The sequence below is a fragment of the Aethalodelphis obliquidens genome, unplaced genomic scaffold (genome assembly GCF_003676395.1).
Source record: "Aethalodelphis obliquidens isolate GAN/ISIS:26980383/991018 unplaced genomic scaffold, ASM367639v1 scaffold1, whole genome shotgun sequence".
NCBI classification, from domain to species: Eukaryota; Metazoa; Chordata; class Mammalia; order Artiodactyla; family Delphinidae; genus Aethalodelphis; species Aethalodelphis obliquidens.
In genome coordinates, this window is record NW_020837945.1 from 75,376,181 (window position 1) to 75,404,147 (window position 27,967).

General features: G+C 39.5%; 1 protein-coding gene across 1 annotated transcript in view; it reads left to right on the forward strand.

The window, feature by feature from the left end:
- The first annotated feature begins 2,530 nt into the window (after positions 1-2,530).
- The window catches only part of FGF12 (fibroblast growth factor 12), a 563,726-nt gene continuing 538,289 nt past the window's right edge, over positions 2,531-27,967 (forward strand). Inside the window, exons 1-2 of the mRNA XM_027108756.1 lie at positions 2,531-2,587; positions 2,734-2,876. Of these exons, the coding sequence (XP_026964557.1) occupies positions 2,864-2,876 (13 nt within the window). The 5' untranslated portion in view covers positions 2,531-2,587; positions 2,734-2,863. The remainder of the gene's footprint in view (positions 2,588-2,733; positions 2,877-27,967) is intronic.

Below are 27,967 nucleotides of genomic sequence, written 5' to 3' on the forward strand. Positions count from 1 at the left end.
GAGGACTGTAGGAGTGAGAATGAATTTTAGCTGAATCTTGAGGAAATTATAAGATTTCGATACGTAGACATCTGTGTTAGTGGTGTAAGGACGTGAAGATATTCCAAAAATGGCTATGTAAGTAAAGGTACACAAAAGGAGAATCTTGAAATCTGCTTAGGATAATGGCAAGTATTGTCTAGGGATTAAGCTTGGAGAAGACCTGAAAGGTAGTTTGGATCCAGATAAGGTCTTGAATGTCACACCACAGATTTTGCATTAAATTTGATTTATTTTTCTATTTAATAAAGCATCTGGGTTTTAAAAATTATGAGTAAAAATAATGAAAGTTCATGAACTTGGAGGTTCTCCCTGTTCCCCTTCACTATAGATAATGGGGAGGTGGTAGTATGAGAAATCATCTTGGAGTCCATGCCAGGACCCTTAGGTTGTGAGCCTGGTTCTGCTCCACTGTGTGACTCTTATCAAGTCAAGTGCCCTGCTTGCCTCTCCATTTGTAAAATAATAAATATTAAGGGTGTACATAGAGGACTCTAAAGGTAACTCCTTCTCTAAAACTTTTGAGAGGGAAAGAACATGTAATGGGTGCAGTGCTAGGAGCAGAAGTTATTTATCCCAATGATATAGGCAATTATTCTTCAGGGTCTTCTCTTACTCTTAGCCTACTTCCAGAAACTATCAGAATTTAAAGAAACACTGAGTTTTGTGATTCCCCCCCCCAATATATATTTTTAATTAATTAGTTAATTTTTGGCTGCATTGGGTCTTTGTTGCTGCACGCGGGCTTTCTCTAGTTGCGGTGAGCGGGGGCTACTCTTTGTTGCGGTGCATGGGCTTCTCATTGTGGTGGTTTCTCCTGTTGCAGAGCATGGGCTCTAGGTGCTCATGGGCTTCCGTAGTTGTGGCATACCACCTCAGTAGTTGTGGCTCACAGGCTCTAGAGCGCAGGCTCAGTAGTTGTGGTACATGGGCTTAGTTGCTCCGCGGCATGTGGGATCTTCCCACACCAGGGCTCGAACCCGTGTACCCTGCATTGGCAGGCGGATTCTTAACCACTGCGCCACCAGGGAAATCCTCCTCCAACTGTTTACTTGTGCATGTGATAGGAGAGCCGAAAGGTTGGTAGACTCTAGGCTGTGGCCTCTGTAATCCCATTCTCAAGCGTTTTGATTCTTCAGTGCTGAATCACAGCAGTTGATCAACAGGAGTCCTCCACCAATAGATGTCCATGTCTGGCTGAGCCATAATGATTAATATTTGTAATCATAGCCCTAAGGCATTGGAGAAGCCCCAGGATATCTTCTGATTCACCAAAGGAAGATGGTATTATAGTCCGCCTCAGGTTTCTTGTTGGGAGTACATTTTATTGTATTTCAATATTTTGAAAATTGGGATTAGACGTCTACTGTGGAGGGATCTTTGTGTAACCTGGGGTGTTTGATTAATTGGCACAGGTCTTCCATTAGCCATTCGGGATATTAGTTTTCTAGATTTGTTTTTATGCCTGAGAATAAGACTATTTTTCTCAAGGAGAGACTGACTGTTCTCTCAGGACAATTTGTTCTATTAAAAAAAAAAAAGGTAGTACACTCTTGCCCTATTAAACATGTTGGAGATAAACTAAGTGTAGTGTGGGCTTTTAAAATGTTCTGATATGAAAAGAGTACTTTAAGGGATTTTTGGCTTTGAGAACTTCCCTAGAACCTTATACAAGAAAAACACTCTTCGTCTGCATCTTTATAAAAATGATTATTTATACAGCTTTAAAGCACTTATCAATAAAGGGCCTCCCCACCCGTGGGGACTCTGCTTCTTGGTAGACTGTTGGAAAGAAGCTAAAGCACCACACAATGTCCTCAGTGGCTTTGTTCAGAGAACTTTAGAAGCCCTGGAGCCTGTTCATGGAACAGTTTTGAGGTGGAGGCCAAAGGGATCTCGGGGAGGCAGGAAAACTCAGAGTAGCAAAGAAGTGGGAGAATATTAATCTTTGGTAGCTCCAGGGCTACTCCCACTCTATCCCTGAGGAAAAAAACAAAACAAATATGGAAATACAAAGAGAAACGAAAGTCAGTGGGGGAAGTGGGTAGAAGAGGAGGAAGCATTCACATGAAAAGTTACTGCAGCAACTAGGAAGAGAACCCCAAATTGTGACCGTTAAATGGAATTTGTAAATACACTCCTCTTTTCTCCTTTCTGCTTCTGAATAAAACCATACCCAGCTCGGAGACCCCAGTTTCCCTCCAAGGCTTCAGTAATCCATCCTGGAAAATCGTATTGGATTGATACACAATCCCAATCCAATCCATTTTCTAGTTTGCAAAGGAAAATCCGGTCCGGCGTTTATTTTTAGCAGCGCTCCCTGTGACCGAAAGCTACAGCTCTTCAGCGGGGATAACTGAGGACCGTATTGTGGAGAGAAGGGAAGAAGGGCGGGGGAGCGGGAGGCGGCCGAAGGGACTCCCTGCGCATGCGTGCCAGCGCCCATGCAAATCTGCTGTACATCCAGAGAGCAAAGTGGGATGATCTGTCACTACACCTGCAGCACCACGTTCGGAGGACAGCTCCTGCTTGCAGCTTCCAGACCCAGGTAAAAAAAACAAACGGAGCGGGCACCGTGCATGCATATCAATACCAGGTCTCAACCTATCCCCTGAAGAGGCAATCTGCTGCTGCTGCTAAGGGTCCTTTGGTGGCTGATTGCAGCTTCAAGGTTTAAGAAATCCCATCTTTCAGGAAGCCTGAGGGGAAGAAAGGAAGTACGGGCGAAATCATCAGATTGGCTTCCTGGATTTGGGAATCTGAAGCGGGCCCACATCTTCCGGCCAACTTCCATTGAACTTCCCAGCACTCGAAAGGGACCGAAATGGAGAGCAAAGGTATGAGGCTGTCCCCATCGGGGGACTTCCCGCTGCATGTGCGTGTGGCCAGGGCAGCCCTCGGCGAGGGGACTGCAGTGCTTGGGGAGTGAGCATCATACTAGGTCGATAGGAGGAGATGCTATGTCCGTTGCAGCACCAGGGAAGTGTGGCAGGAAGGCGACTTCTTTTTAACTCCCACAGCTTGGAAGACAGTGTTTAATACTCCATCAGTTGCGTAGTGAAGTGTGATTTTTTTTTTCTTTTTAGGTAGGGGGGTGGGAAGAGTCTTTAGATGGTGGGGGAGGTGAGATATGTTGATAAAGCCGTTTCTTTTCTGTAGAATGGATGGGTTCAAACAAATATATTTCATTTGCTTTAGGATTGCTGACAGGCACGTTTGTATCTGATATCCAATAATGCATTGCTATAGAAAAAATGTTTGGATTTCTCCACCCCCACCCCACGAAGATGGTATTTCTGGGTGTGTATGACCACATCCTACTGCATTTTGAAAATATATCAGCAGAGAAATTGGGTCTATTTGGAACAGTGTGCGTTAGAACTGACCTCTAAGAAGAACAGTGTATCGGAGTACTGCTTGGCTCCAGGCATGATGCATATTACTAGTTCTGGATATGTATATATTAATATTCTCCTCATAGCAAATCTGCATAATATACACATACTAACTGGTAAATGAACTGTAAAAATCAACTTCTGATGGCATATTTAACCATAAACAAAATGACTATTAAAATTGTAAGATTGGATAGCCTTTGGGTTTAACTCCATCTATGCAGGTCTCCTCCTCCTCCTCCTCTTTAAAACGCCCACCAGCTTGCAAGAGTCTTGAGTAATGTGGTCAGATATCCAGTAGGAATACTGGATGTATTTAATTGTGGTGAAATCAGAAGAAATGATGTCAACTTTTATGAAACTATATTCATTACCCAGAACTCGAGAAGCTATATTTGAAACAAGGTTTTATTTTTAAACCAAGAATGTCAGTCATTGTGGTAATGTGCTCAGGATCAGGGAGTGGTGGTGGGTTACCTATTTCTGGGCTGATTAATAAAACTGGAGCGTCAAATGATAGCAGGTACCTGTTCAATAAAGTATCTAATTAGAGGAGTTAAGTATTTCAACCTAGGTAAGCATTTTTAGTATGAAAATAACTGAGTCAACATGGATTCAGACAAGCTGGAAAATTTTAATTGGGATAATTTTATTCTGATATTTTGCTGATGGGCATTTCCTTGACTAACAATGATGTACATATATGAGAGATCCCATGTCAATAAATGTACATGAGGCATATATTTATTAACTGTATTGTAGAATCCATTTTAAAACGAGAAGCCAAGTCTTAACTCATAGAGGTCTGTAATATTCCAGTTGATTAAGTATTTCTGGAACATGAGATTAAACAAAAGACAGTATCGTTTTACTAAGAAGCATTTTTTTTTTGTATTTAGAGGACACCTGCTGTTTGATTATTAAACTTGGTTATTTGGCAGAGGTTCTTGGTAACATTTTTGCATCCAATTTATACACTAATTCCTGGCCCATCATAAAAAGAGGATGTATGTCTTAGTGATAATTTTTTATTTCTCCTCGTTTCCCATAAAATATGCTACATGTTATGCAGGGTTCCAGGTGGTTTATATCTCATGCTGATAACAGTAGCATTCTAGCTGTTCTGCCAGTCTTGGGATTTTGGAAAGGAGAAAGAATCTCAGAAGTTTATCTGGGAAGAATCAGGCCAGAAGTTCTATAGAAATCCAAATAGCAGTGATACAGGCATGAATCACAGCACTGACCCAAAGGCAGTTAATAATTTTGCCCCAAACCAATACTGTGGTCATTTTGCAGAGTTACCATAATTGCTTCAGGCAAAAGACACGGTGAAAGTCCTTTTACATGTTAGTTCTCAGACTTCCTTTGCAAAACTGAATTAGCCAGGTACTGATCATATGAAGAATGGCTAATTATTTACACATTGGTCTCACTTTCTGAGTTGATGCAAATGGCACAGCTAAAAATGGTAGCTAACTTGAAATTTTATTATAGAAGAAAAAAATGTGTATTAAGAAGAATGTATCCATATCCCATTTGAATTGGTGCATCTTAAGTACTTTATGCTACCATGTACAAACTTCTTCCCTCAACAGATTCAAATTTAATTCCAGGAAGACATTTTCAAATGTAAGCATATATATTTTTTTCTACTAGAAACTCTTTCAATACTCAAAGTATTATTACATGAGTCAGTTGAAAGTTCAAGAGTTCTCTATCCCAGAAAAAAGGCTAATGGCCCAATTAATCTTGACTCTTGTTGCCAGCATTTGACAACCTTCACATTACCTCCAGCATTTGAAAACCTTTCTTAGAGCACTTGTCCAGAGTCTCCAGCAAGTTGAGCATCAGTTATTTACAAATAAGGTCAATTTTTTTTGCTTCCTTATTTACTCTTTGCATCACTTCCTGTTATCAGGGTAAAGAGGAGAGGAAAATAAATCAATTGACCTAGCAATCAATTTACAGTGTAATTTCAGTGATCCTTATGTACCATGGTAATTAATATTGCCTCAGAGATTTGGGTTGGTGCGTAGCCTGAACAGCTTTGACAGAATTTGTGCCTTGCAGTGGTTCACAAACTTTGATGCACATTAGAATCATCTGGCATGCTTTTAGACATCCTCATGCCTGGTCAAACCCTTTCTTAGTTACGTCAGAATGTTAGGGTAGGAGAGAGGCGTAGGTGTTTATTTTGAAGATATCAGGTGTTACTGTGTTCGGGAATAACTCATTTAGACTCTTGATAATCAAAATGTGGTTTGATTTAGAAGTGCAGAACCTTGATCTTTACTCCAGGCTTACTGTATCAGAATCTGATTTTTAATGAAATCCCCAGGTTATTTGTATGCACATTAGTTTGAGAAGCATTGATTTACAGTGAGGAAAGAACTTTCCCTCTCTCTCTCTCTCTCTCTCTCTCTCTCTCCTTCTCTCTCTCTCTCTCTCCCGATCTTCTCTTTTTTTCCCCCCCTTTTCCTGTAACACATCTTTTCTTTGTCCAGCTAGGTTCTCAATCTTAGGCTGGTCTATTAGAAACACCTGCAGAGCTTTTGAAGCATAAAGATACTTAGGCCACACCTCTAGACATTCTGGTTTAATGGGTTCTGGAGTAGAACCTGGGCCTAGGTATTTTTAAAAAGCTCCCCAAGTGATGCGAATTGATAGTCAAAGTTAAACATTGGTCTAGGATCTTGCTACTCAAGGTGTAATCCATAGACAAGCAGGATTAACATCACCTGGAAATTGTTAGAAATTCAGAATCTCAGGCCCTACTCCAGACATACTGAACCAAATCTGCATTTCAACAGCATCTGCTTGTCATTTGTATGCATATTAAAGTTTAAGAAGCACTAGTTTAGACCTTAGGGGACTGATTGTATGTACGAATGAACCACTTTGGGGACCTCAGTGTAGAAGATTTGAAATTAACTAATCAATATGGAAGCTTCTGCGTATGTGATCACGTTATAAGTTTTTGGTTGCTTTGGGAAAGAATGGAAATGAAATGCAGAAGAAATTGCTTGCCTCACGGTTATATCAGAAAATGGACTCATTTAAAATACCCTCTCTGTTCTTCCTCCAGCCGTTTAATTTCAACCCCTTGATTATCTTTTTTTAAATAAATTTATTTATTTATTTATGTATTTTTAAATTTTTGGCTGTGTTGGGTCGTCGTTGCTGTGCGCGGGCTTTCTTTAGTTGTGGAGCACAGGCTCTAGGCGCGCAGGCTTCACTAGTTGTGGTGCATGGGCTCAGTAGTTGTGGCTTGCGGGCTCTAGAGCACAGGCTCAGTAGTTGTGGTGCACGGGCTTAGTTGCTCCGTGGCATGTGGGATCTTACCGGGCCAGGGCTCTAACCTGTGTCCCCTGCATTGGCAGGCAGATTCTTAACCACTGCGCCACCAGGGAAGCCCCCCCTGATTATCTTTAAATGCTTATTCTGGGGCTTCTCTGGTGGCGCAGTGGTTGAGAGTCTGCCTGCCGATGCAGGGGACACGGGTTCGTGCCCCGGTCCAGGAAGATCCCACGTGCCGCGGAGCGGCTGGGCCCATGAGCCATGGCCGCCGAGCCTGCGCGTCCAGAGCCTGTGCTCCGCAACGGGAGAGGCCACAACAGTGAGAGGCCTGCGTATCGCAAAAAAAAAAAAAAAGCTTATTCTGTAGGTTTATTTTGAGCTCCTTAAAATGTCCTGGTATTAACCCATGGCAGTGTGATATTAGACTGCTTAAATTGAGGCCCATCTTAGAGTGAATATAGCATTACCTTCTTCTCATTGTCATTTGCCTCTGTTCAGTTCTTTTGAGTTCATTTGCCATCCCCCTTGCTATGTAAGATCTTCCCTAACCTCCCTTACATCTAATTAATATTTACTAGTATACTTTATATGACCTAAAGTCCTTGTTTGTCCTTCACATACTGCATTTCTTACAATCAACATTATAATTTTTGTGTTCTTTATTTAAACAAACATTTATTGAGCACCTGCTATGTTCCCAATGTGCTTAGTTCTGAGAATGTAAAAGAAAACTGAGATGCAGTCTCTGATCTTAAACATCTCACTCTCAAATCTCCATTCATAGATAACTTTTTTGTGGGCATAATATGAATCTCTAATATTCATGTAGCTACTCAGGTGCCTGCATCAGATAAAACATTTTCATTTACATAGTAGGGACTCAGATTATATATGTTGAATTGGATAGCCTTTGTTCATGCATCCAGGAGATTATAAATTGGGAGAGGTGAAAGAAGTTTGGCTATTTCAGAACGTAGAAGGCAGTAACGTGACCTGCTTTCTTTATAGAGAACTACACATGTGTTCCCTGTGAAGATTCAACTGTGTTCTGAGTTTCACACCAACATTAGAGGCAAGCCAGGGGCATGAACCAACATAGGTAAGGTATAGAGTACTCATTTCTCTGAAACCAGAATGGTTCACCCTGCAGGAGACAAAGGAAATGTCTATGCAGCAACTAGTTTATCAGAGCTGGGAAGTGATTTTTAGAAAAGCTACTTTGTGGTTAAAAAATAAACAACCAAATCTCTGAGACCATTGTAGGATAAGTAAAATATAATACGGTACAAAACATAACAGAATACACATTGGGCATAGGAGATCACTTCATATCCCAGCTCTAATGGTGTAACATTGGACAAATCACTTTTCCTGTCTGAGTCTTAAAGATTCTTAAATATCAAAGGGAGTTCATTTCATTTAATTCAAAATATTTAATGAGTTGCCACATTGTTCCAGGCACATTGTTAAATGTAGGGGATGGTGATATGAATAGTGCATTGGGTTGCCCTCCAGGAGCTTACAGTCTGGGGATACATTGACAGGCTCAAGACCTGCCGATTTCTAACATCATATGTCTCTTCTCCATTCATCTTTCAGAGTTCTAGTAGGTTACCCAGAAGGCTAGAATCTAAAGTCGTAGTGATTAATGACCTCTGCGGAGGCACTTAACATTCCACAACAATAATGCCTGCCTTTTGTTCCACTTCTGGTTTCTTTAAACAGAATTTTTGTGTGGGAGAACATTTGAACTCTTGCTAAGTACCTACTCTAAAAGCTGTCCAACTAACTAGCTACCTGGCTAGTAACCTATTGTCTGAGTCAGGTGGTTATTATGAGGTTTGTTAGTAATGAGTCTGGAGGTGGCCAGTTAGTTTTCTTCATCATTCCCTTATCCCTGTCCTTTTATGCCTTTAAGCTTTTGACCCTATTAGGTGTGGTGTTTTATGCTTACTGAATGACTAATAATTATGTTATACTGGATTTGTTAATATTGGGTTTCCTGATTTGTCACATTCATGAGACACTCTGTATTTTTTTTAAAGGGCTATTAATATATGTCATCACCCTTAAAACCTTGTGATTAGACATTTTAACTTCATTTTGTAGATAACAAAACAGTGGCTAAGAAAGACGAAGTGACTTAGGCAATCCATCTTCTCTTTATTTCTCTGTAAAATAAGAATTATTATGCCTTCCCCAAGCCCCATACCCCCTATATCATGATTATGAAATTAAACTCGTACCAATAAACCATTTAGAGTTTAGAATCATAGTCTTTCATTATTATTAGCTATGTTTGTCTTTTCATTAGGATCTCATCCTAGAGGGGAGAAATTAATCCTTTGCCATTTTTGTAGTTTTAGCAGCAAGCATACTGCATACACACTCAACAAGTTATCTCCTTTGACTTCTGCAAAGGCTTTAATTTACCAAAAGGGATTTCATTTGTCCTTATTCTATGTATTTTTTTTGCAGTAACTCCTCAAAAACGTGAATTTATCTCTTTGTTGCTCAGATGTAGTTTCAAGGCAGTTATATAACATCTTGTGGGGTTGGGGATGAAGATGCATTGGGTCAAGTATTATACCTTGGTTGGGTTTAAAACATAGACTGTGTAAAATCTGGCCGCTAACAGGATTTTCAATCAGGGGTGCACATCTGAATCACGGGGCACCCCATGGTACATAGGACTTGGATATTTAAGAAGCACCTCATGTGATCAGGATGTGCACTCTCAGTTAGGAATCAGTAGATAAGCTACAGGGTGATTAATATGAAATGTTAACAGGTACGTGTGTCCTTTGTCAGAAACACTACAGTACTCCTGCTTCCTGGACCTTGATTTTTATTATTGCCTTCTTTAGTGTTAAGAGAGCGAACATGTAGAAGAGAGAAACTAATTCTTGTCCTACAGGCTTGGGTTAGAAAATAGACATGTAAATAGATGGCGTGTGTCTGAGGCCAAGAAGACCCATGACTTCCCCCAATGTCTTCATCCTCATTGGCATCCCTGCATGCAGAATATGGTGGATTTTGTTCCAGGATCAATGTCTATAGTTCTAATTTTAGTTTGCTATTCTCTCCAGTTACTTTTTGAAACAGTCTCTGTCTCCCTGTCTTTGGGAACGTGGGACTCCCACCCAGGGAGGCCATGGTATTTTGCTGCTGTGATCCAACTGATGGTACGTTGGCAGGTATCCCAGGGGACACCTGTTGCCTCTCCACAGAGCTTTTCTTTTTCATTTTTTTAAGCATATACTCTGCCTGGCTTTTTACCTGAAACAAATCCCACCACCAGTGATTCAGAGAGCACAGATAATTGAAAATGGGCTGTAAACACTGTAGAAAAAAAAAAAAGGAATGGTAAGCTGCTATTCTGAGGTCAGTATGTAAAAAGAGGCAATATTTGGGTAATGATGATTGGATTGTGAGGGTTTTTTCCTTTTTTAAATCTTTCATCAATATTTTATTACTTTTTTTTCTATAAAGTACACTAGGTATTGGGCTTAGTTATAAATGTTTTAAACAGATCTACCTAAACTGAACTAAAGCAAAAATCTTTATGCCTGATGTTTTCACGCTTTATTCATGTGAGACATTGAAAGGACATTTGAGGAGATAACAGTCTTTTGAAATTGTGCTTATATATATATTTTACTATGTATAGGGCACTGTGCTTTACATATAGTGACTCTAATCCTCATAGCAATTCAGTGAGGCAGGCGGTATTGTTATCCCTATTTTAGGGAGTAGAAAACCCCAGCATAGAGATGTTAAGTAATTTGACCAAGTCACATAGCTAGTACATAGCAGACAAGCTTCGGAGTCTGTGAGCTTAACCACAACTGAACATCTGAGGCATACTTTGCTGTGATCTGGTATTTCCTTTGCTGAAACCTAGGCCAGTTGTGTACACACACATACGATGTTTACAGTTTATTAGCCTTCAGGATGGTGATCTCTGCAGGCTCAGGCTCACCAAAACCCTGGGCCAATCAGAGCCAGACTTGGGGAAGCATGAGGAGTGTTCCTGACTGCTGTCAGGTGGCTGTGAGAGAGCACCCGAGGCTCATATGCCTGAGGTGGCTTCCAACCCCAGGGGCTTAAGTAAGCATGGGGTTGCACCTCCTCTCACATCACCTGCTTACCTGGGAAGCTCAGTGGTGTTGTAGAAAGATTACAAGACTTCAAATCAGACACACAACTAGCAACTTGTTAGTCCTTGTGACTTGGGCAAGATATCTCTCTGTCTTCGCTTCCTTATTTGTACAATGGCTCTTTCAAGATGAATGAGACAAATAATATATATTATATATGAATGTAATAATATATAATAAATATATAATATATAACAAATGTAATAAATATATATTTTATATTTACATAATGAACCAAGTATAAAATCAGTACTCAGTATTAACAGCTGCTGCTGTTGCGATTATCCTCTGACCCTTAGGCTTACTATTAATACTTCCTCTCTTCCTGTATGGGGCTGGATTCCTGCCTTAAACTCCTCACTATCACATTAGCCCCTTGCATGGAGCCAGATGCAACTTTCAGTATCCTTCAGTCCATCGCATGTGAACATTCCTGATGCAAGATGAGATTCCTACCTGACGCTGATGCTGGCCGCTGCCACCATTCTTACTCTCACAGAACCATAGTCTTTTCTTCCCCTGGTATCGCCCGCCCACCCTACTTTGATACCAGCTGTGATTGGTCTAGAATCCATTCCTTCATACTTTTCTTTAGACTGATGACCCTTGCTGCTTCGCTAGTTTTTCCTTCATTCTGTCTAGTTCTAGTTCACTCATTTTTTTTCCCCCTTAGGTTGGAACAAGCAGAATGCCATGCAGCTGTGGTATATGGCTTAAAATGATAGTTTTTAAGACCTACTGGTCTAAGTCGTGCTAAAAAATTAAAGAATAGTGACAAAAATGAAAGAAATCCACTAATCTTTTTTGATCAGAATTTTATATTATTCCCATTGTCTGGCCTAAGATGAAGTTGAGTTTCCTCAGAAAAGAGAACTTGACTGTTGTGATAGGAATGTTGACATTGTTGCTTAGGTCCAGGTACCATTCCACTGTTCAGGGAAGAATAGTGAGAACAACCTTCTGCCCAGTTGTACCTGGTCAGGGGTTTTCAACTGTAAATATGGATTATAATAAATTGTAGGCTTGTTAAAACATATTTCTCGACCTCCTATAGTTTCTGACTCTGTGGGTCTGGGGTGGGCCTGAGAGTTTACATTTTCTAACAGGTTCCCCGGGGATGCTAATGCTGCTAGTTAGGGGATCACACTTTGAGAACCCCTACTGTAAACAATGTAGTCTATGATTCTCTTGTATTTGGGTATTATATCTAGAAATAAATGTACATTTGGCTGATCTTGGGGTAGCACTCTCATGACAGAACTCCATAGCTTAAAAGAGTAACTAAGATCACATCTACAAAATCATCCCAGTATTACCCATACCCACACACTGGTTAATTAGTACCAAGATGTTATTAATGGTGTATACAAATAATACATGTTTTCATTTATAAAATGAATACATATATTTATTTATCTGTGCCAGGCACATTGCTTATCATCAAGATTAGAAATGAAAAGAGACACAGTTTCTGACTTCACAGACTTGGTTTTGAAGATAGACACAAACAGAAGCCTAGGAAGAGCTGACAGTGGGGTATGCACGTGAAAATTTAGATTAAATTTAAAATTTACTTTTAATATCATACCTTCTGTGTGGATTACTCTGCCTAGGTGTCATAGACCAGGAACCAATGAATAATACAAGATTTATACCGTCTGCTGTTACACCAGATACAGAAATATAATCTGTGGGAATACAGAGAAGGGAGTTGGCATTTGAGCTTGGTCTTGCAGAAGGGATGGAATTGAAACATTGGAAAAATATTCCAAGCTGATGCAGTAGTATGAGCAAAGGTATAGCATCATTAATATACATGTAGCAACTAGGAAAGATTAAGTGATTGGTTAATTCATTAATCTGGCAAATATTTGATAAGCTGGGCACTGTTCTAGGTGCTGAATATAGTAGTGAGAAGACAAAGTCCCTGCCCCCATGAAGCAGGTAGTCCCTGCCGCCCAAGATTAGAAGAAAATTGTGGTGGCCTGTTACAAATTACATAATGTAAATAATGATAACTTATACTTCAAAAATATTAATATCAATTGTTTTTTTAAAAATTAGATTCCAGGGCTTTTAGAGTATAATTCCATTTGCAAAGCTTTAATTATTCCCTAGATTTTCAAGAAAATATCCATCGCACAAAGCAAGGTATACCTGTAAGCACAGTTCCACGGCCAGAGGAAATGCTGTGATCCAGTATTGCACTCTGTGACTTTTGCCAACCTCTGCTGCTGACACACTTCCCTTGCTTAGTGGAACAGTGAGTTTCATTTCTGTTCACCTTGGGCTCTCAATCCCCTGAAATTTTTGCATTGAAACTTACAGATTGGTATTTTAGGGGGAAGATCCAAAAAATACTTTTGAAATGTGTCAGGCTCAAAAATTGCTCTTCAGTGATCTATAAATTATTATCAACTCTCAGAATTACAGTAACAGGACAAACACTATACAGGTACTAATATGCATGCATTTTGCAACTATGCTATATGAAGTTCTTCAAATTCTCCTTAAGTATATGAAGATTCATGTAAGATATATGTTCTTTTTCAACTTACCATCACTGTATTTTGATATTTTGGCTGTCTTTCTTTAGAGAAGATGAAGAAATTAGAGCAGTTTTTAACCCAATTCTGGTTTTAACCCAATTCTGATTTTGATGTCTACTTCCTAGCAGAAGATATTGGGCAAGGTTCCTAATCTTCCTAACTCTAGATTTTCTCACTTATATGATAGAGATAATAATAGTATTTATTCTTAGAGTTGTTTTGAGGATTAAATGAGATAGTATATGAAAGTGTTTGCCACACTGCCTGGCAAATAGTAAGCACTTAACAAAATGTAGCTATCATTAAGTATCTCAAAACTGCCTTATTATAACTTGGGGTACAAAATCATAGCCATTGCTTTTGCTGAGTCTGATGGATTCAGTTTGCTTAAAGGTTTAAATGAATTCCAAGCATAATACTTCCAGTCTGAGCCTTTAGTTGTAACTCAACATAGAGCTGTTTTGGATCAAAGTCTTAAAACAGTTTCAGGAAGACACTTCCTGCCAAACTGGACAGCTGTAATCAATGGTTGAAATCTAGAATACCACCTGTATAGAGAAGGTCTCAGCCTGGCTGGTGAAAGATTTATGAACAAGATTTTGAAAATGAAGGTCAGCAGATGATTTTCATCAAATAACCATAAGGAGCGGTTACACAGATGGCAAGGACAGCCTTGTCTTTTCTCTGAGCAACCTCTTTTGATCCCTACTCCCCATTGAATCATGCAGGTCTTAGTAAAGGTGTGAGGGGGCTGGGGAACACTGCAGCCTCTGATGCTACTCATTCCTTCAGAAATGCTTCTAGAGCAAGAGAGGTGTAACGATGATCCCTCATGAATAACTTTTTTTTTTTTTTTTTGCGGTACGCGGGCCTCTCACCGTCGCGGCCCCTCCCGCTGCGGAGCACAGGCTCCGGACGCGCAGGCTCAGCGGCCATGGCTCACGGGCCCAGCCGCTCCACGGCATGTGGGATCTTCCGGGACCGGGGCACGAACCCGTGTCCCCTGCATCGGCAGGCGGACTCTCAGCCACTGCGCCACCAGGGAAGACCATGAATAACATTTGAGGTGTTGTCTTCCTTTTCTTTTTTGTGCACTTGCCATTTTTGTCACAGTTATGGAAAGTGTATTATCAAAGATAGCACTTCCTTGTCCCCTCCCTCAAATTTTTTTTCTCTCCAGAGACATCACTCGCAATTCTTTTTGCTATTTACCTCTGTGTTCTAAATGACATTCTCTTCTTACCTCCTCTCAATTTCTCAGCTCTATTTTTGATGTCCCATTGTAGAAATGAAGTTTTCATCTCTCTCTTACCATCACACTCTCACAACAGGCATTCCTCCTATCCTACCATCTTCCCAGGGCTGTTACATTAATTGTTTTGGTTAGCTCAGTATTTATTAGTTACACTTTTATGACTATGTAAACGTTTTTAATGACTGTGATTACTCTTCCTTTCTCTTATGATTTTGTTTTTTTCTGTGGTTGATAGTTGTCTTGTTTTTTGTTTGTTCAGCTTTCTATACATACTTTTCACTATTTAACTCCAAGCCTCTGCCACCGTTCTGAATCTCAGCTCCAGCCGTTCTGATGCACAGATATCTTATCAAGTTCATCTTCTTGAAGTAATCTCTCTTGGAACCTTCTGACTTGGTTCTATATGTGCGCTTTTCCTTTTATGCCCTATGCACTGGTTTGATCCTGGAATCTCAGTTTCCATCACCCTGGAAAATCTCTGCAGGTCTCTTTGCTTGGTTCTCTTGTTTTCTTGTATCCTCTGTATTCTTCTTTCTTAATTCACTTGCTTATTTTGGTAGAATCAATTTTCCAGCAGCTTCCTGAAAAAAAGGATACACAGTTAAATTTTTTGGACCTTTGCATATCTGAAAATATATTCCTTCTTTCCTCATATTTGGGCAATAACTTGGCTAGGTATAGAATTCTAGGTTGAAAATAATTTTCCTTCAGAATTTAAATGGCACCACTATAATGTCTTCTCCCTTCAGTTTTGTTGTTCTTGTCTGATGACATTCTGATTCATCATTTTTTGAATATGATTTATTTTTTTCTCTTTGAAAAACTCTTTTTTCCCAGAGTCCTGAAAATTTATGAAGATTTGCCCTCTTATGGTTTTATTTTCACCCATTATACTGGGTACTTAGTTGGCTTCTTTAATGTGGAAACTTATATTCTTTGCATCTAGAAAATTTTCCTGAATTTTTTTTTTGATGATTTCCTATTCTCTGTTTCTTTTTTGTTGTTACTGTTGTTTGGCTCCAGCTTTTTTGAAATCTTGTTACTCAGATACTGATACCCTGAAATTTTTTTTTTAGTAGACTTTTTGACATGGACCATTTTTAAAGTCTTCATTGAATTTTACAACATTGCTTCTGTTTTATGTTTTGTTTTTTTGGCCCCGAGGCATATGGGATCTTAGCTCCCTGACCAGGGATCAAACCCACATCCCCTGCATTGGAAGGTGAAGTCTTAACCACTGGACTGCCAGGGGAGTCCCTGATGTCCTGAATTTTAAAACATTTTTATTATTAATATGTTTTATTTCCTGTTTTCACCTCCTTTGCATTTTTTCACCTGTTTTCTTGATGCTAGGCTCATTTTTATCTTCTACTCTTTCTGTTAGGTTTTATTTTTAATTTCTGATATCAGACTTTTAGTTTTCAAGATCCTTACTTGTTGTTTTTCTTTGAATGTTTGATTTTATATTATGCTGTCTTGTTTCACTGAGGCAATATTTCTAATACCTTGTTAGGCATATTAATAATATAGCTTTTAGAAGTTTTCATCTCCTTCCATAGCCTTTGTTTCCAGTTAGCTTTTATTTAATTACTTGTTTCGATTTCTGTCTTTCATGTTAGAGACTTTGTACAGATGTTTTTATATTTGTTGCCTGTTCATATTTAAGAGCAGGCTAAAGAGGCGACTGGAAGCTCTGTACACATGGGTGGGGCTTATTGATAATGATCTTAGTTACAGGGTCACTTTCATGGGCTTTTCACTGTGGAACTCCTGATATCAGTATCTTTAGGTCTTGATTCTTGTTGTTTATAAATTCCTCAGAGAAGACTCTTTCTCCTGCCTGTATGATAAAGACATGGCTGCCAGGATTCTGTGGGTCTCAGCGATCAGCATGTAAATTCACTTAATCTCTTAGTTTTCAATGTGGTACTTACTCGGCCCACTGTACAGAGAGCCTCTCTTCTGTCCTCTACAAAGAACACATCTGCAGTCTTCTGCTGAGGTTGGGGAGGGCAGTTGTCTAGCTGTTCAGCGTTTAAGAGAGGGTTTGAGGTTATAATACCTTCTTAAGAAATAACTGTCCACCAGTTCTGTGTATTTTATCCTTTTCCCCTTCACCCTACTTCTAGACAAGCTTGGTGCTACTGCTGTCTAAACTTTTGAAGATTCTGCAGTCCAAATTAGATTGCTTATTGTCTTTCCCCACTACTGGCTTAGAATTGAGTTTTCTCAGGTCTGCTAAATCCTTTTTATCTTCACCAGCTTCCTGTTTCTAAAATTTGACAGTTGTTGTCTCCTCTCCCTTTTGCTGCATCTTTATAGATTTATCACACATACACACACACACCTTTATTGTACTTTTAATGGTGTTTCAGGTAGGAATGAAAGTAAAAGCCTGTGTTCAACTTCCCCATCTTTACTTAAAAGTCTTTACTTTCAAAAGATACTGAATAATCTTGTGGAAAGATAATCTCAGGTCAGAGGTCCTGGAGATAGCATTTTGTGGAATTCTCAGCAGTGTCCTGGCTGGTTTCCTCTGTTTATCCATCATAGTTAGGGTGTCAGACATCAGGGTCATTAAAGTAGTCTTCCCATGAGGAAACACCATGTAAATACCTTAAAAGAGTTACAGGGTTAAGAGAACTACCAAGATCAGGTCCAGACAATTTTTAAAAATTGCCCTGAGATACTAATTTATTCATTCTTCCACTACCCCAGCATCCATTGGACACTTACCCCGAGTCATGCATTGTTGGGCATTGGCAAAACATTGAACAAGACACAGTTCTGACCTCATGAACCTTCCACGCTAGCGTGGAAGACAGACAGCACTGCTCAAGATGCAATATGGTAAATGCCATAATGGAGATATTAACAAGTGCTAGAGGCTCTTTGGGATGGGAGTGATTAAGTCTGCCTTCAAATGCATGATGGGAAATGTGTCTTAGCTCTCACAGTTCAAGCAATAATTTCCCAGAAAAATCACCTTGCCAATTCATAACTGGCAAAGTTACTAGCTTCCCAGCACTGTGATAGCATCTTTATGGTCAGAAGAGATTTTAGAAGTCATTTTTATGTTCGTCATTTTACCTGGAAAAACTGAGGCCCAGGGAAAAAGGGGCTCAATCCTGGTAAAGTAAAGAATGAAAACCAGTTTCTTGAATCCCATACTATTTTCTATCTATTAAATCATATTAAGTCCCCACCCTAAAGCCTACTTATCTATAAATATGATTAAAAATTTTAATCAGTGGCTCTGAGTCTCAGAGATCTGGAAGTACCAGTTTTGAAACCCCTGAGGATTTCTTTAAAAACAGTAATTCGAATGAAAGACCTTTGCTTTGGACATAGGTACAGGACTTGAAACTTATGCAATGTCAGAAAGAGAAAATGGCTTAGAGTTCTCATTACTTATTTTGAAAGCAGGGCCAGTTCTTAAACTGGAAGAATAGGACTCTCTTTATTTGCACAGGTTAATATTGATTGAATTTCAATTCACCTAGCAAATTCAGGGGAGAGCTTCCCAAATGCAGCTTTGATCTTACTATTTTACAATATATTTTTGAGATTTTTCCCATGTTTGCATTGTCTTGAAAACATACAACAGATGTACAAACATAGAATTTAAACATTTTGGAGAGGCAGAGAACGTTGTCTTCAGTGAACATTAAGAATGTAATGTGTTCTGTTAAATTTATGGTTTCATGACTTAATTAACTATTAGCAAATGGTATATTATGGGGAAGCTAGGAACTATAAATAACATATTGTTCAATAGTCAGTTCTTCATCAGTAATAAAATACTAGCAATAATTACATTATTTGTTAAAAGCAAAACACAACTTGAAATCTCTTAATATCTTCCCCAAGTACATTAACTTTTTATATCCACAAGTAATGAGATTATAATTTTCTTACTAAAGATTTTCTTGGTCCTTCTCTGCTGAGAAAAGTCTTTCTGTCCTCCGGCCCTTTGAACTCTCCTGCCATGTTGATTTCTTTCTTCACTATAGTACAAGGGTCCCCAACCCTCTGGGCTGCGGACCGGTACAGCTCTGCGGCGTGTTAGGAACTGGGCCACACAGCAGGAGGTGAGCGGTAAGCAAGCGAAGTTTCATCTGCTCCCCATTGCTCCCCATCGCTCGCATTACCACCTGAACCATCCTGTCCCCAACCCCCCACCCCCCGCCCCCATCCGTGGAAAAATTGTCTTCTGTGAAACTGGTCCCTGCTACCAAAAGGTTGGGGACCGCTGCTATAGTATACATGATTCCTTGATTGCATGTCAGGCTTGTCTTCTAGGCTATGAGCATCATGAAGGCAAAGACTATGTCTTCTTTGTGATCCCAGTAACTTGGCCATATTAAGGTCATTTCAATTAACAAAAGAAACTTAATTGAGTGAATAAAATATAAGGTGCTTGATGTATAATAATATTTACTTGTTTGGTTTTCGTAGCACTTTTCATTATATCCTTGGGTGTAAAGTAGCTAAAGACTCGGGGTTGACACACATGTAGTACACAGCCTCCGCTTACCTTTTCTTCTTGTTTGAACAGCTCTCAGATCTCACCCTGAGCTCAAATATAGCTCTCTAAATAATGGATCGTATTCACTGTGACTTAACTTCTTGTTGCCCATGGAAGAGAACTATTGATCTTCCTCCCTATGAAATCTGGCTAGGCGTGAAAACTTCCTCCTCCTCCTTCTTGTTAGAAGCAGTTTCTCTCCTGTTTCTGAAAATGAGAAACAAAACAGTCTCTTCTGTGTTGTTCTCATCCTGTCCCATGGGGAGTGGCGTGATCCTTCATCATCATCTGTGCATGTGCCTTGTCCCCAGTCTCCTGGTCCTCTTCACTCCCATCAGAGACTGGATGCTCCACTCCCTGTCCGCTCATGTGAAGACTGCTCTGCACACCTCACATCCTAATTCTTGTCTTTAGATACATCTCTGACCCCAGCGACTCTGGGGAACAGACTGTACTGCTCAGGACCTTTGGTGAGTGCCAACAAAAAGACTGCTGTATCAGTGCAAAGGGGTGGCATTTCCAGAGTCATGACTATCATAACTTTTGTTCTTCAAGAAACCCTGGGATTTCTACATTTTAGGGTTGGGAGATAGAGGTGTTTTAGTTCCCTCAGCTCAAAAGTGGGGGCTGAAATAAGTAGATAATGAAGACCTTTCTTGTCGTTGGTGTCTAAATCAATTTGCTGGACCTGCATTTCGGTGGCTGTCCTGCTCTTTTTCTCAATTCATCTATTACTTTTGCATAGTTTATGCATCTGGTTAAAGTTCTTTCAAAGTCAGCCTTTCTACTTATAAACCCTTCACAAAGTTACTGGGGCAGTCCCCTTAGAATCTTGGCTTAATAGGATGCAAATGAGGGTTATGGTGGAAGAATTTTTTTCTTTGTATCTCTGAAAGAGAGGTTGCTGTGGATTTATGTACACAGACTTAAATTCATAGTGAGAAAGTCAGGGTTCAAATTTGGCTCTGTGACCTTGGATATATCACTTTACCTTTCTAGGCCTTAGTTTATTGTAAATGGTGGTAAATTGTCTGCTCTCTGGGGTTTTGGGAAGGAATCAAGGAGAGAGAGTATATGGAAAGTGCTTTGTAAACTATATGGTACTATATAAAAGCAAATTGTTATTAATAGAGGTCTGACTATTCCCAATTGTTTCTGCTTGATCAGTTAGTTCTGGATGAATAAATCAGAGAGGACAGGCAGGAAGGAAACAGCACTGGGCTAGGAGTCGGGTGATCTGGAGTCTATCCTGGTGCTGCTCAGCACTCACTCACTAACTTGATGTGACCTTGGCAAAGTCACTTTACCTCCTGCGCTTCTGTTGCGTCATTGGTAATATGAGGTGGGCTAAAGAAATGATGATATAGAGATTCTCTTCCACTTAAAAAAAAAAATCTGATGTTTTATGAGTCTAGCTGACAAGAGATTATTATTTATTTAAGGGTGTCATTATGTTTAGATTACTGAATCAGAAGTCTTACCAATTATGTGCCCAAATAATATATATATATATTTTTCTGATTTTATGTTTCATTTTTTTGATTTTATGTTTTTTTCTTGATGGAAATTTATGTTCTTCATACGAAAGTTTAAAGTTATAGGGAAAATTGCAGCATACACTTAAAGACAGTCACTCCTAGTATTGCTTCCGAATTCCTTCACATCCATGTAGCTTTGATTTCTTATAACATGCATTTTTTCATTAACATTAGTCCAATCATACTTTATATATTTGATTTAAAAAAATTTTATTTTTATGCAATTTTTAAAGGTTACCTTCCATGTACAGTTATTAAAAAATATTAGCTATATTCCTTGTGTTATATAGTACATCCTTGAGCCTAGTTTGTACCTCCCACTCCCCTACTCCTGATACTGCCCCTCCCCCAAATAATACATTTTGAATACATGATTTTAAGGAATTATTTTAAAGAAGACGCCAAGACTTAATCCTTCAAACACTGAAAAGGAACTAACGGACTCTGCTATCCACTGAATTTTTCTGTTTTCTCTGGGAGGAATGTGTATATTTAAAAAGGAGGCTAAGTACTAAAAACAGATGAAATTCTGTATAAGAAATTATGGCTATGACACCTAAAGCACATTTTGTAATATATTCTCTAGTAACTTTAATTCTTTATTTCGTCAAAAAATTATTGAGTATTTGTTACAAATCTCACTATGCTAAGCCCTATAGATGCTCAGGTGAGTAAGATAATTCCTATTAGAAGGGATGGTTGATCTAGTGTAGAAAAGAGCATGGATTAAGAATTTATAAGAGAGGTGAAACAAAGTTCCAATAGTACAGGATAAGGAGAGATTAATTTTGCTGGGGAGATGGAAGGAAGGTAAAAAATATAGCATCTTTAAAATGCTTTACAGATTGTAAATGTTTTCCCATATACCATCCTGTTTAAATAAAGCACGGACTCTGACAGGTATAGAGCAAGATACTGTCTTTTGGAAATCAGTTTGTAATCCCTGAAACCTCTGAGGCACAAGCAATGTAGAGAAAATACCAATAAGACATATTGTTATTTTAAAAACGAAGGTGGGTGCCTATAATCAACTCGTAAATTTCTGAGAGTTTTGCCCAAGGTGACATGGACTATTTTTTATATTTGAGCCTGCATATCATCCTATTAACTATCCCTTTTTTAAATGAGAAGGCTATAAGAAATGCCCCAACTTAAATAATGCATTTAATTCCATGTCTATTTTTAAGGTGAATTTATCTAATACTTATAGTACATTGGTTTATGATCACAAAGCTAGAAGAAACCTCAGTTCAGTTACCTAACTTGTTAGATAATACAATATGCCCTTTTTCCACACACACAAAAAGTTATTTTCACAGAAGAAGTGTCCTGCCCAAGTACAAAATCAGGACTATAATCGTGGTCTCCTGGACCAGGTTTTCGCCACCACATCACAGCCCAGGGTCTGTTTAAAAATTGCAGCAAGTATACCTTCATTTGATATTAAAGATTCCTAAAGCGGCCTCCATCTCCTTTTTGCCATTCACACAGTATTTTTCCATGAACGTCTTCTAAAATAATTAATGCTGTATCCAAAATTGTTAGAACTATGCAATGCTGATATTCGAAGAAACGTGACTCTTTTGTGACACTAAATGCTTTTAATAATGTATCTACTCGAATATGGTAAGTGACTTCCACTCATAAAACAAGGAAATACGGTGCTGAGAAGTCATTGCTTCATCGCTGCCTCATTTTCAGTGACAAATCTTTTGAAAGAGGAAATGTGTCTTTTTATTATGATGCTACAGGGCTTTATTTAGGTTTGTTTCATTGCAAAATAAAATTCTAATTTTATTTTATCTGAGCACATTAAATATAGCAAATCTTAAACTTCAGTAACTGTGGCTACAATTTATTTAAAGACACATAATTTTCTGGGTATGTGAATGTGATCTTTGGTTATAGTCTATATTATTTAGATGTTTTTAAAGCTTTGTGTCCATTTTTGGACTCTGCAGTTTAGAAGAACCTAGTAAATATAGAGTATGCCTGTAAAATGAGCACTTTAATGATAGGTTAAGGAATTAAAGTTGCTTAACCTGAAGAAGGGAGAGCTCAGGAGATGAGCTAATTACCACCCTCAGGCTTCTAAGTGATTTTATGAGGAGCATGTAGTTTCCCCTTCCAGCGCAGAGAGGTTTTGGTCTTTGTTAGTGGTGAGGGAGCATAGCAGGAATTCAGCAAGGAGGAACTTATGCTGAGTCTTAGTTCACCTTTTAAAACAAGAATAGATGACCATCGGAGTTTTTAAGTGATCTCTTCTTGTTCTGAATAAAATGATCTCACAAGTTATTTTTAAGTTCTGTTGTTACCTTTGGGGCAGAGAGATTCAAACAAATTTCTTTTGCAATGAAAATGATTACGTACAATGAAATGACTGACTCAGAAGACCTGGGAATTGTCTCACCAACGCCTCATCCTACAACTGAGGAACCAGAAGCTCAGAGAGAGCAGTGGAGAGAGACCTTGCAGGAAGGGCTATTGACTCTTCCGGCAGGGCTTTTCCATCCCTCTGCCCTGCCTCTGAGTACCTGACTTCGTAAACTAATGTGCAGTGGATTTGATTGGTCACTACACAAAATTAAAGTAATGATCGGGGTGGAAGGTCAAGCTCAGTATAAACTGGGAAATGTACCTCTTTCCAAGCATTGCAGGTAATGGCTTATTCTCTTAGATCTGTGGCTTTCTGCCAGTGTGGCCAAGGACAAATAGATTTGTTGATTATAGACAATTCGCAGTTAGAAATTATGGAATTTTTATGTTCTAGATCATTGTGCTCTTCTCTCAAGAGCTAGAAATAAATGTGTAGGAGTGGGTATCTTGCACCCCATCACAACTGAACAGTTACTACTTGGAATTTTTCATACCCAGCAGTAATGTTAGTGTCCCAGAAGGTATTGGTTTCCAAGATACATGACTTACCACTGACTTACTCCTTTTCCGTGACTTCAAATTGTGTAGGAAAGGCAAGGGCAGAGAGGTCCAAACAGATTTCCTTGTTGCGGAAAACACTAAGTACAGCAAAATACTAGAGTTGGAAAGGGCATGGATGCTGTTTTGCCTAGCTTCTCATCTGGCAGATGTAAAACCTGAATCCAGAAAAAAAGATGTGGCTGGTATTTGGTGAGATTTGGAACCAGAAATGAGAAGAAAAAAGCATTTGAAAGCTACCTAGTGTGTTATGTGTCCTCCTTGGGAAATGTGATGGCAGCTTTTTAAGGACTTAAGACAAAGTTGTCATACACATCTTTAGACAGGATGAGGGAAGACATCTCATCACACGTAATTCTCTTAATAGCATTAACGGAAGAGAGTTTTCCTGAAAGGGACAAAGGAGCTAATATTTAAAAAGGAGAACAGTCTGATGAGCACTTGGAGAGGCTGAGGGGCTGTTGACAACTTCTCACCAGGGTTGTGTGGTTTCTCTTTGAAAAATAGGAGTGATAATCACCTTTTGGGATAAGATAAAAAACTAGTAAGCTCTCTGTTGCTATTTGACCGTCTTTGGTAAGTATCTAACCCTTTCAAATCTCCAGAGAACCAAAGGTCAATTATAGAGCTGGCAGGAATATCAGAATTCATCATTCCTGCTCAATGTAGGAATCTAATCTATCTTTTGGATTAATATTTAAATTTTCATTAAATTTTTGTCTTTTCTCTTCTTGCTCTTGGTAGTAAGTAAGCTATATTGGAGCCAAAATCTATGTTTGGCCACCTTTATGGCCTTTGAGTCTCAAGGATAGTGTCCTACACACAGTTAATACTTGGTAAATCTTTTTGTTGTTATTGCTGTGTATGAAACCCTGCTACTCTTACTTTTAGTATTATATCAGGTTGGTGTTTGGAAGAGACTTAAGAATCTGGTGTAATTCCTACATTTTATGGTAGAGACTGAGACTAGGAGAGGGGCCTATATAAATTTATATAGCTACATAGCCGCAGACCATAAACAGAATTTAGATATACCAACTGTTTTTTTTTTTTTTGATCTCCCAGTCCGGAACACTATTTTTTTTTTTTTTCTGACATGTTTAATTTTATTAGGAAAAGATTTACAGAACTGGAGGAGAGGAGGTAAGGGACTTAATTCATGATCGAGTACATAGAAAACTAGAAAACGAATCAACTGACCAACCAATAACGAAAATCTAACACTAAGGAAACAAAAAGTTGTGCAAGAAAAGAAAAATGGAAATAGAAACCACAATATACCACATAACTCTGCTATGAATATTTACGTAGTCATAAAAAAGTGAACATAAAATGTTAATTTAACCAAAATTATGATACAGCTATATTGAGTATCAACTCAATATGGATGGGAAGTGTGCATCTGTGTGTAGTTGGGGTGGAGGAGGGTGCTGTGAAAACTGATTCCTTATATTTTATGGTAGAAAGTTAATAGGTAAAGCTTAAAATTGAAAGAAAAATTGTGGGACACTAAATTTTTAAGTAAACAGTTTTGTTAGAAAAATTCATATAGTTGTGATGAGCAGCCACATTGCCTGAAATTCAAGACTTTAGTAACCCCGTTATTAATTAATTAGGTAATTGATTAAAAGATTTATTCATTAATATTTCTTGGGACCTATTGTGTGCTAAGCACTGGTCTACACAAGAAAGTGAAGAAAACCAACAAAATTTTCTGACTTCATGGCATTTGTCTTCTGTTGTGGAGGAGAAACAACCAAACAAGTAAAACATTTTATGCCAGATAGTATAATGTACCATGAAAAAATGAGCTGGAGAGGTGAGTAGGGAATTCTAGGAGGCAATGCAGGGGTTCATTTAGAATTTTAGGTAGGTGGGTCATGGAAGGCCTCACTGAAGAGGTCATTTGGTCAAGGATCTGGACTAGGTAAGGGATCAGGCAATGAGCAAGCAAGGACCCGCCCATTTGGGGGGAACAGCATTCCAGGTGGAGGGAACAGCCAGTGCAGATGCTCTCTGTGGGAGTGTGCCCGGCAGGTGTGCTGAGAGCAAGAAGGCTGTGAAGTCAGGAGAGAAAGTCGGAGGTGAGGTTTGGTGAGGCCACTGTACATCTCTATCCTCCTGCCTCATTTCTCCTGCTGGTGGCTTCCATCACAGACACATCTCAGGTGTGCAAGAGGACACCCCTGGGACTAGCCAGCGCACACTTTCCCTAATGTTGGGTGCTTTCCACCATCACCAGCTTCTTCAGACAACCAACACCTGAGTCTGCCGTGTTAACAGTGAGTGTTCTGGATTTCTGAGCTGGGGCTGGGAGTTGACCTGCTTGTGAATGCCCTTGTATACCAGAAATTTGGGACGGTATAGATAATTTCCCAGTAGAAAATGTGAACATCTCTTCTGATGTTGGAAGAGCCTTGTCTTCCTGGTAGGAGAGACAGAAATGCAAGCGAGTTTGCAAGAGGTGGAATTCTCTCTATCCTGTTTCCGAGAGCAATGCAAGTCCAGTGGAGACCTCTGAAGAACTGCTGGAGAGCCAGACTGAGTTTCATTTTTAAAGGAGCTGTGTGTTTTTCCACAAGGTTCCTCAGAGCCCCCGCAAGTAACCTTTGGGGATTCATTGCATTGCTAAATCACTGCATTAGCCTGCTGCCTTCTGGAAAAAGCTAATCTGACTGCTTCTGTCAGAAGGAGAAGTCAGCCCTTGGGCTGGAACCAACCACACTGAGAGGTCAGAGAGAGCCGGGAAGCCCTTAAAAACAGGTTCAGATCTTCAGGGTAGGGTGGGGTGCAAGCGCCCCTAGGAAATGCTGTACTGAAGTAGACCCAGCGAAAGCATTTCTGTTGTTACTGTTTCTGTTATTGTTAATCATAATAACTTTATTCAGTATACTAGTTTATAAAGCATTTTCCTAGCCTTTACCTCACTGTCTCCTCTGTAATTCTCTATAACTTTGTTATCGAAATGATGTCTGCAAACCAGCAGCTCTGTGTCACTCAGAATCTTGTTAGAAATGCCCCATCCAGAACTTCTAGGCTAGAATTTGCATTTACTAAGACCCTAGTCCTTTAAAGTTTAAGAAGCTTTGCTCTGTGGTCCATAGAGCAGTCATTTCTCCCTGTAACAGTAAGGAAGAGGAGGAGCGGCATGGTTGGGTGACTGAGGCAGGGTCACCCACTTCAGTAATAGTGAAGGGGAGACCTCATACCCAGGCTTTGTGTCTCCTGGTGCAGCAGTCTCTCTGCTGCACTCACTTCTTCCCTCTCCATGATCCTTGGCGGCTTACCTGTGATGTACTAGCTTCAAAGGAAAGGCAACCCTTTTTCTCTGAAGCTAGGCTATCGCCTTCTCTCATTCTCTCCATCAGCTGCCCTGGGCCCTCCCTCATCTGCTTGCTGGTTCTAGAAATGCAAACACCCTGAAAAGCTCTGCAGCATTGCTCACAAGGAGCCAATAATGAGTGAGTCTGATAAGAACTGCTGGCATTCATCACTTGCACTAAGCTTCTCTACAAAACCTTTCCAGCTTTGAAAGAGAGGGGTGCAAATTCAGAACAAGGCAACTGAGGGAATGCAGCTGGGACATGCTGATGGGTACGACTGGGTTTTTCCCCTCTTGCTCACAGTTATAGGATGGCAGATGACATCTGGTTCAGTACCACCGAAAAACACGTGTATGAAGCCCTCATGTCTGCAGAGAACTTCCCAGTCCACCATTCACCGTAGCTTACTGCAGTCTTGAAAATAGTATTCCCGTTTTAAGGCTGCAAAACTATGCCTAGAAGTCACTTACATTACACGCAGAAAGTGAGTGCTTCATCCTTTGCTGACTAATGGACCCAACAGGTAGGCAAAACTGAGTCTATTAGTAAACAGTACTTCATCTACAGGAGTCATGCTTTGGGTGAGGAAAAGTTCTAACAGAATTTTAAAGATGTGACTCATAGATCCTTAGCTGAAATTCTCAAAGTTACTGAAGCTCACTAACCGCACAGTGAATCTTCATATTTTATTAATTAGTTCAGTGAAAAATTTTATATTTAGTGTGAACCTACTGTGTGCATGACGGTCACCATAGCATGTGGTACGAAGGGCTCAGTAATGAATGAGATCCTCTCTAAGAGCCTGCAGGTTAATAGAATGTACATATGTGTATAGGACAAACTGTGATGGGTGACAAAGGGACACTCCTTCCTCCACCCTAAAAAGGCTCAACCTAGGAGGTGACATTTGAGTTCTTTCATGACAGACGGGTAGGCTTTGCACCTTCAG